Source organism: Rhagoletis zephyria, unplaced genomic scaffold (genome assembly GCF_001687245.7).
Source record: "Rhagoletis zephyria isolate East Lansing unplaced genomic scaffold, Rhagoletis_zephyria_1.1 Rzeph_scaffold_08594, whole genome shotgun sequence".
Taxonomy (NCBI): Eukaryota; Metazoa; Arthropoda; class Insecta; order Diptera; family Tephritidae; genus Rhagoletis; species Rhagoletis zephyria.
Window position 1 is genome coordinate 6,204 of NW_016165674.1, and position 10,542 is coordinate 16,745.

General features: G+C 37.5%; 1 protein-coding gene across 1 annotated transcript; it reads left to right on the forward strand.

The window, feature by feature from the left end:
- The first annotated feature begins 202 nt into the window (after nt 1–202).
- Nucleotides 203–7,542, forward strand: LOC108375173 (uncharacterized). The gene is made up of 2 exons (XM_017631273.1): nt 203–872; nt 7,379–7,542. Exons 1-2 carry the CDS (start codon nt 203–205, stop codon nt 7,540–7,542), a joined length of 834 nt encoding a protein of 277 aa, XP_017486762.1.
- The last annotated feature ends 3,000 nt before the right edge of the window (nt 7,543–10,542 follow it).

Sequence of the window (10,542 nt, forward strand, 5' to 3'; positions counted from 1 at the left end):
CACCTTCAAAGAAACCGTCGAAAAGCTGGCAAAACTTTTTGGTTCGCAAAAGTCTCTTTTCAACATGCGCTATCACTGCCTGTAGATAACCAAAGATGCTACCACAGATTTTTTAACGTACGCAGGCAACGTCAATAAAGTTTGTAAAAATTTTCAACTTAATAAATTAACGCTAGACCAATTCAAGTGTTCAATTTTCAGCATGGGGTTAAAGACTCCAGCGGATTTGGAGGTTAGAACCAAGTTGCTGACAAGACTAGACAGCGGCGAAGAAACCCTTACACTTAACAAGTTATCAGCAGAGTGTAAGCGGTTACTAAATCTAAAGGCAGACACAGCATTAATCGAAAACAAAAATGAGACACGCACAGTCAACAAGTGGCAGGCCACGGCGAAGAACCACAACAAGCGAGTTCCAAAAACACCGTGTTGGTTTTGCGGCGGTATGCATTATACATCCGAATCTCCATTCAGTAAGCATAAATGCAAACACTGCAACCATGTGGGGCACAAGGAAGGCTATTGTGATTCCGGCAAACCTTGCAAAAATCAAAAACAAAAACCTTTATACTTGAAACGCACGGACAAGGCAACAAAAATAAACAGCAAAAACCAAGGTGAAGGATCAACAATCAACATCATATTTGTTACTAAACAAATCTGTGTAGCAAATCGCAAATATATTCGCGTGCAAATAAACAATTTCCCGGCTGATCTTCAATTCGACACAGCTTCAGATATTACGGTCATATCTGAAGACATTTTTCGACGGCTTAACGTGAACAATATGACGAAAGTCAGCAATACGGCTCGTAGCGCAACTGGCAAACTCCCATTATCAGCACAATTTCAATGCACTGCTAAATTCAAGGGTAAGCAAGCATCGGCAACATGTACTGTTACACCCATTCAAAATCTGAATATCATGGGGTTAGTCTGGATTACAGCATTGAAACTCGATAATGAGCCAATCAATGCAATTTCAAAAAATCGACAAAGAATCGTTCAAAAATCAGGGACGTACAAGTATTTCAATTGATAAAAGCATTTCACTGCTGAAAAAATCATTTCCAGCTGTTTTTGATGACGAGCTCTGTCTTTGCACCAAAGCAAAAGCGCATCTTACGATCAAGCCAAATCAACAGCCTATTTTTCGCCAAACGCGACCAGTCGCTTATGCCATACAATGACTCGTAGAAGCCGAACTACAGCGTCTTCAAGACATAAATGTGATCACTCCAGTCAACATTTCAGACTGGGCTGCTCCAATTGTGGTGACGAGGAAAGCAACTGGTGGCGTGCGAATATGTGGCTACTTTTCAACTGGCTTAAACAACGCTGTAGAAATGCATCAATACCCTCTGCCGTTACCTGATGATCTCTTCGCGCGATTGGCCAAGGCTAAATTTTTTAGCCACATTGACCTCTCAGACGCTTTTCTGCAAGTTGAAGTGGACGACGAGTCGAAACACCTTCTCACCATAAACACCCACCTGGGACTTTTTCGGTACAACCGAATGATTTGCGGCGTCAAAACGTTTCCGACTATATTCCAGCAAATTATGGATAAAATGTTGTTCGGGCTCACGGGAGTAGCGGCATACATAGACGACATATTCGTAGCGGGCCAAAGTCGAGAGGATCATGACGAGAAATTAGAAGCCGCATACACGAGTTCGGTTTCAAACTAAAATTTGACAAATCCACGTTCTCTTCAAAACAAATAAAATATCTGGGCTTTATTATAAATGAAGAGGGCATACAGATAGATCGCACGCGCATAGCAGCAATAACCCAAATGCCCGAACCAAAAGATGTATCCGAATTACGATTATTTCTTGGAGCAATAAACTTTTATGGCAAATTCTTCAATAATTTACGCACCTACAGAGGACCACTGAATGAATTACTGAAATCCAACACCAAATGGCACTGTTCTCAGAAACAAAGCAAATGTTTCGAAAAACATAAAAACCTGCGCTCTTCAGATTTTTAAGCTTCAAACTACGGCCTCGGTGCATGCATCTTGCAAGAGTACCCGGATGGTTCGATGAAAGCAATATGCCATGCTTCACGCTCACTCACGGCGGCTGAAAAATCTTATAGCCAAATCGAAAATGAGAGGCTGGCCATAGTTTTCGCGCTCACGAAATTTCACAAAATGATTTTGGGCCGAAAATTTAAGCTACAACCAGACCATAAACCCTTACTCGCGATTTTTGGCAACAAGAAAGGCATCACAGTACATCGAGCAATTCGATTGCAGCGTTGGGCTATAAAATTATTAGCTTATGACTTCGACATAAGCTACGTATCCACGAACAATTTTGGCCATGCAAACGTTCTATCGCGTTTAATAGATAAACACGTAAATCCGTCAGAAGACTACGTAATAGCCTCTATTAATATTGAAGTTGAAATTCGGCAAATACTTACAGACTCAAGAACAATTATGCAATACGTAAATGACGGATGGCCGTAATGAAGCAAGACAATTTTTAAATCGCAAAAATGATCTCCATGTGGTTGATGGATGCCTCATGTTTGGAAATCGCATCGTGATCCCGACAATACTGCGCAAGAGGGTTCTAAAGCAACTTCAGAAAGGACACCCCGGCGTCGAACGTACAAAATCCATAGCAAGAAGTTTTGTTTATTGGCCTAACATCGATACTGATATTGATTCCCACAAAGACACATCTACAACCATGGCCTACTCCATCGGAAGCTTGGGAACGACTTCACATTGACTACACTGGCCAATTAGACAATACGTACTTCTTTATCATTGTAGACACATATTCAAAGTGGCCCGAGATAATCCCCACAGCCAATATTTCGAGCAACAAAACAATCGAAATGTTAAATGAAGTTTGTCGCAGACTGGGCATACATAAATTCAACGTCTCCGATAACGGAACCCAATTTGTTAGCACCTACGCTCCAGTCCATACTATCCAATGTCGAACGGCCAAGCTGAACGATTTGTGGATACGTTCTAAAGAGCCTTAAAGAAACTAGGAGGAGAGGGTACCACAGTCCAAAATTTACAATCATTTCTACAATGTTATCGGTCAACTCCAAATAAAAACACACCGAAACACACATCACCAGCAGAAGCCTTATTCGGACGAAATATACAAGTACCATTAAATTTGATATTGCCTAGCCAACCTATACCAACCGGATCAGACACCGACCAGCAAAAACAAAACATACGAAAACAATTTAATCAAAAACATGGTACTAAATACTCAGCTTTTGAACCACTGCAGACCGTTTATGTAGTTGTACATTCTTGTAACAAGTTTGACTGGAGACCTGCTCAAATCATTGAAAGAGTTGGAGCGGTTATGTACAACGTAAGATTAGAAAACGGAAAAGTAATCCGTGCACATTCAAACCAAATCCGCAAAGGCTACATTGACGAGACTCATACAGGGGAGCCGAGATACAAGTTCTCACTGGCAGAAGCGTTTGGATTACACGACGTAATTGAATCCTCCGGGTACCATTCCCAAGTAACGGACACTCTGACCAAATCGATACCGCGGCGACTTCAAGTAACCCAGTCGAGGGTCCACCACAACCTCAAGCTACTGCGGCAGCAGATTTTGTTACATGCGAAACACCTAGACGGACTACACGAAAACGTAAACCTGTGAAAAGATACTCACCAGACTAAAAAAAAAACTCATCTTGGTAGACATCATCATTCAACAGGAGAGATGTTGGATTAAAATACAACTCTGCTCACGTACAATTAGACATACATTCATCATACATTTATTATATGACATATAACTGTCAAATAGCAAGAGCAACACCGAATGCGCACGTGTCGAGCAGACAGCTCCTTTCCAGAATCGTTCTTTTCTTTTTGTATATTTTATAGTTTAAAGAAAGGATTATACTAACTTTAAAGAAGCGTATCACAAAATAAAGCGCGCAAAAAGATGGGACTTGGCCATCGTTTCGATTCGCGCTGCAGCTTCAAGGATCTATGTGGCATGCTTTGTGCTTTTCATACAACTCATCCTATCTGTCAAAGCGAATCTGTCACGTAAAGCGAAGCAAAAGTTTTATGTGGCATCAGCTTTAGAATCTTAAATCCGGGTAGTAGTGCACTTTAGCGGAACTAGGTCAAAATGGACGGAAAAATTCGAGAGTGGTATCAATCGACGCGTCTTGACGCCAACAATAAAAATCCGAGAAATTAACAGCTTTAGTTCATTAAAGAGTTATTTGCAAGAAACACTTGCACTTTTCGCAGCATGTTTTGATGCAAATAAATCTAATAGGTTAAACGTCAAAGCCGACGGACGTCTTTTTTGATCGGTCGTCGAAAAGTGTCAAAAGACACATATTAGCGAGAGTTTAAATTACGTGCATATTGGTACAAGGGTTTAAAACTTTTAAATATTTTTGCGAAAGTGATGTATACAAATAAACACTATTAATATTACTAAAATAAATATACGCAACCAAAAAAACTTACGTACACAAAATTCTACCAACGTTCGCTGTTATAAGCAAATAGAAAGTAGCGGTGAGTGGGAGAATGACGGAGTGCGAAAGATGCCGAAAGGGCATCAGAGGAGAAACCAGTGTGAGCTGTGCTGGTGTGTGTGGGAGAGTGTACCACAAAACAATTACGTGTGCACAAATAGACGATTACTGTTTGCAAGGGTTGGCAAATTGTAAGTTTTCGCGCTTCATGTGTGATGACTGCATGACTTACATTTTTAATGTGGATGATGCTCTCAAACAAATGATGAGCATAGCTGAGACTAACAAAATTAATATAATAGAGCAAAAAAGCGATATCGAAATATGCTAAGCGAACATAACAAATAAATAAGAAGTTTGATGGATAACATCAAAAAAACTAACCAAAAGAAATTAGAACTAATAAAGAGGGTAGAACGTCTGTGCAAGACCAACAAAGATCAAATCTCAAAAGTAGATGCTCAACTACTGAGATATGCAAGCAAAAAGATGGCATTACTGCGGAAGTTAAGAAAGCTGCATATCAGAGTTAAGAAAACTCAAAGCTTAGTGTGGGTGCATCGTATGCTAATGCAGTAAAGGGTATACCTCCAATAATAATTAAGCAAAAAAATAAGCAAGCGGCTGAGAAAACTAGGGTGGATCATAATAAAATCGAATTGACAAAGTGTCTAATTAGCAGAATGGGGCGGTTGTAATAAATGCCAACAGTGTTACTGAGAAAGAGAAAATTAAATCTACTCTAGCTAATAATCTTAATAAGGAACAATATGAGATCTCTGAACCTAAAATGAACAAGCTAAAAATACTGATAACCCGTATAAACGCTGAATACACTGAAGCAGAGGTCATAACCAAAATAAAATCACAGAATATGTACTTGGCTGATGCAAACTTAAAATGTTTAAAAGTATTTAAGTCAAAAATAACGTGACTTCAACATCATTTAATTCATTAATCGAGGTAGAGCATAAAGTCTTTGTGCAGGTCCTAGAATCTAAGAGATTGAATATTGGTTGGGACCGCTGCCCAACTTATAGCGAAAAGATGTTATAAGTGCTTAGGTTTCAATCATAGTGCTAATAATTGCATAAACAAACTACGATGTAGTTAATGCATGGGTGAACATAAACCCGAAAACTGCACTGAAAGAATTACGAAACCAATGTGTGGCAATTGCTGCGATGCTAATAAAGATTTAGGATTACAATTAAACAGAGAGCATAGTGTATTTAGTAGGGAGTGCCCAGTCTATATAAGAAGATTAAAGGTTGAAAAACAAAAGGTAGGATGTTAGCAATCAAATTCTAGCAAACAGCACCATAGTAATTTGAAATGCGTCTATCTAAATATTAGTAGTATACTAGCTAATAAAGCAGAGCTCGAAAGACTTATTGAGGTGGTTAATCCTGACTTAGTCTTATACCAGGTTCACATATAAGTCGATTATCCTCATTTTCGAGCTTAACACCCTAATCTGTAATTATAACAAGAGATTAGCCATATAAAATTCGTCCCTTGTTAATCTGTAATTATAAAATAATCTCAGATTTAACCGATAACTTTTCGGTGTCCATCCTAGTTTTATCGATTGTTTTTGCGAAAGAGAGGAGAAATGCCAAATGTAAAAGTAAACAAAAATGTACGCTAGCAAGTAAAAGAGGTTTGTAAAGGTATTTTTAATAAAATGTTAAGTTAAAATATATTTATATTGCTCATTATAGCAGAAAAACGTGATCACGGTGGCACAGAGAAAAACATAAATTTTCCTTGAGATGTGAGAATAACAAGCACAACAAATTTGACGGCTAATAATCTGAGATTTGCCTGTGTAAACGGGGTGATTAAAAAACGAGCTTTGATTGATATAATATTGATATGTGAACATAGTTTTATGCTCAGAAACGTGTATAACAGATGAAATTAATGATTCAGAAATAAAGTTTCCAACGTTCCACGTAATAAGGTGTGATTCGCACCGTAGATACACAGGCGGTGTAATTATAAACTTGCGAGGCACAATTGATTTCAAAATAAAAACAAATCGATCCGTCAATAAAAATATATAGTGCATAGTTATACAATTACAAAATTGTGTAAAGAGGTGTCAAATCGGTGTGGTTTATCACTCACCTAGTACAAGTGATGCAGATTTCCTGACCTATATGGAGGCCATTCTGCCTGAAACATGTGATAATATGGTAGATATTATCATAATCGGGGATTTCAATATAAACCTTAACGTAATATCAAGCTATAATAGGAAACTCAATGAGATCTTCGCTCACCTAGCTATGAAATTTTTACGCGGGTTACCGAGTATTCCGAAACACTCATTGACTTGTTGTATACTAATAGCAGAGAGGTATCATGTGAAAAGTTGGAACAACAAAGAATATCGGATCATGAAACTATACTGTTTCGATGTAATGTAAATAAGCCTAAGTCACTCTCAAAACTGTCAGAAGTAACATCTTGGGATAGGTATAGCCCCGATAACTTATTACATCTCTTGAGACAATGCAACTTTGTGAGCTTGCATAGTTTGGATACTGAGGGTATGCTGGAGTATATTAACCAAAGCATGATGCCGATCATGAATCAGGTAACATATAGGAAACAAAATCGTATCAAATTAAGAAATAAATTGTATGATAGGGAGTTAGTATAAACCAATAAAATGAAGTTTAAGTTATATGAAAGGGCCCCTTTGACAGGAGACTGGGCAGAATACAACGTGGCTAAAAAAATTATAAGAAATTGATTAAAGTTAAAAAAAAAATACAGCATCATGAACACAAAGTTGAAGAAAATAGAGGGAACAGTCGATTAATGTGGAAGTACTTAAAAAATGTACTCAATAATGCAGACAACAAAGAAAAAATCAAAGAAGTGCTAATAAGTGGCACGCTATACGATGGCAGCTGGGAAATCGCAGAGCATTTAAACAAATTCTTTGTGAACAGTATTATTGAGATTAACAGTAATATACAAGACATTGGTGATGACTCAATCCAGCCGGTAAAATCTTAAACGACATTTGAATTTGAAGAAGTTAGTACGGAAAATATCATCCAAATTGTTAAGAAATTTAAAAGAAAAATTGGTGGAAATAACTTACTATCGGAGGGTGTCATTAAATACTCAGTTGAATACATGGGCCATTTCTACGCGTTTTTAATAAATAAGAGTCTGCAATCTGGAACTGTACCGAACGAATGGAAAACTTCGACAATAGTTCCAGTGAAAGAAGTAAAAAATGCGATAAAAGCTGAGGAGTTTAGGCCAATTAACACCCTTCCCAATATGGAAAAAATCCTAGAGACGGTTGTAAAAAACCAATTGGTACATTATGTTCAGTGCAATAATATACTCATAAAAGAGCAATCAGGGTTCAGGGCTTAGCATTCTTGTGAGACTGCACTGAACTTTGTACTGTCACAATGGAAGGAGGACAGAATTGGAGGATTGACAGGACTATAATGTTGAAAAAACTTGAAGCTATTGGTATAGAAAACATTGAGCTGGCCTGGTGTCGAAGTTTTCTTTCAGATTGTAAGCAACAAACACTAATTGAGTCAAAAATGTCAAAAACGGTAGCAGTAAATATCGATATGCCTCAAGGATCGGTTTTTGCTCCAATACTTTTTAACATTTACATTAATGATATAAATACGGTACTGAAATACTAGTGGTATTCATCTAAACCGATAACTTTATCAAGCAGATAATCTTATAAGTTAACGCACTCTGTTACATGAGCGACCCACACTCTCTTTTCGTTTACACATGCGACAATAGTCGTGTTTTCTTTGGTTATAGAGCTCAGTATCACTAACTTTATACTACTAGCACGAGGATAAAGAAATTATAGAAACTAACTCACTAAATGAGAAAAAATTATATTTACGAGATAATCAGCCTTATCATGAGTTTCATTTTCCCCGAAACAGTTCAGTTTTCACTCTTGGTTTCCAAGGTTTTACTATGGGCGGATGACGAATTTTCGGGTGAATTTTTTTTCAATAATAAGGATAAGGCAGAATATGTATTTAAATAAATATATATNAGAAAAAATTATATTTACGAGATAATCAGCCTTATCATGAGTTTCATTTTCCCCGAAACAGTTCAGTTTTCACTCTTGGTTTCCAAGGTTTTACTATGGGCGGATGACGAATTTTCGGGTGAATATTTTTCAATAATAAGGATAAGGCAGAATATGTATTTAAATAAATATATATATAACATAAAGGCTATTTATTTGAAGAAAGTTAAAAGAAACAATGGCAGAATGTCTGTTTGTGTATGAATTCATTTGTCACGGCTACCAAACTTTGCGGCCAAATTATCAGTGAAACAAAGCAAACAGAACGTATAATAATTGAACCAGATCTCTGTCAGGATCACAACGTTGTTGTTAAATTTGCGTGCAAAATTTTTATGCGGATCTCGATTATTGCCTAAGAAAACATAGCTGAGTTGCGACAGAGTTGTATTGACTTCAGTTTATCAAGTTTATTCAGTGAAATCGCCGGAGAAATTTATCAGGAATGTGTAAACGAGTTTCCATACAAATTTTGACAGTTTATTTATAAGGTTTACACAATTATAAGTTTATACGGTTTACAATGCATTTATAAGGTTTAATGAATACCCTTACTGTAAAATAAAACTATTCGCGGATGATACGCTTCTAACCATCAGTGACAGAAACATACCAAATGCCATAGCTAAGATGCAGGAAGATCTTAACTCCTTATATAAATGGTTATGTTTAGACAAACTTGAAGTGAATGAGAAAAAGACATAGTTCACGGTCTTATCTAGGGTGTCTAATGCGAACTCTTTCAACTAAATCTTAAAAATCAGAGATGAAAAGCTCGAGGAGGTAAAAATCATTAAATACCTAGGTATATACATTGATAATAAGTTAAAATTCGATGAGCATGTTGATTATGCAGCAAATAAAATTGCTAAAAAATTGGCCTCATGAAAAGATAATGTAAGTACCTAGGAAGAAGATATAAAACATTAGTGTATAGGTCTATAATAGAACCACACTTCATATATTGTCAAACGATCTTTTTCATGGCAGGCGACACACAAATCGACAAGTTACATAAAATGCAAAACAGAGCAATGTGATTTATACTGAATAAGCGTCACGATGCACCCACACGAGAGATGCTCGCCTTTATAAACAGGCTGAGTGTTAAGCAGCAAATTATTATCACGCCATGAAATTCGTATTCAATATAAATAATGGTCGGTTGTCGGACTACCTGAGCCACAATCTCAGATATATAAATGAAACTCATTCATACATACTCAAGGAAAATAATAGCTTTTGATTGCCGTTATATAGGACAGAAGTGGATAAAATGAACATATTCTACAAACGATTAAAGTGTTTTAACGAACTACCGCCACAACAAGAAATTGTGAAAGCATTGCCAGTTTCAAGAGATCATTACTTGATCACTGTCGAACACTACCTATCAGATAGAGGCTCGGCATGGAAAAAAAATCCTTTCCATCCGGCCGGCTTGCTCTGGATCCAATACCCTCAGAAAGCTTGCTGAATCTCCAAATCCTGACAGAGTCGAAACACCATTCCCCGAAGCACCGTCCTCCTACCCTATCAAATTGTGTTGCTCTGGATCTAGTCCATTCAGACAGCGTGTATAACATCGGAAATNACCCTCAGAAAGCTTGCTGAATCTCCAAATCCTGACAGAGTCGAAACACCATTCCCCGAAGCACCGTCCTCCTACCCTATCAAATAGTGTTGCTCTGGATCTAGTCCATTCAGACAGCGTGTATAACATCGGAAATCCTGATCGAACCGAATCAACAATATGGGAAGTGAGGGTGCAGATTAGAAACTAGTCCTTTCCAACTGCCCAAACAACTGAAGCTACAATATGAGAAGTAAAGGTGCAGATTGGAAACTAATGCTTTCCAACTGCCCTAACAACTGAAGCAGCAATGTGAGATGAAATGTGCAGATTGGAAACCAGTGCTTTCCAA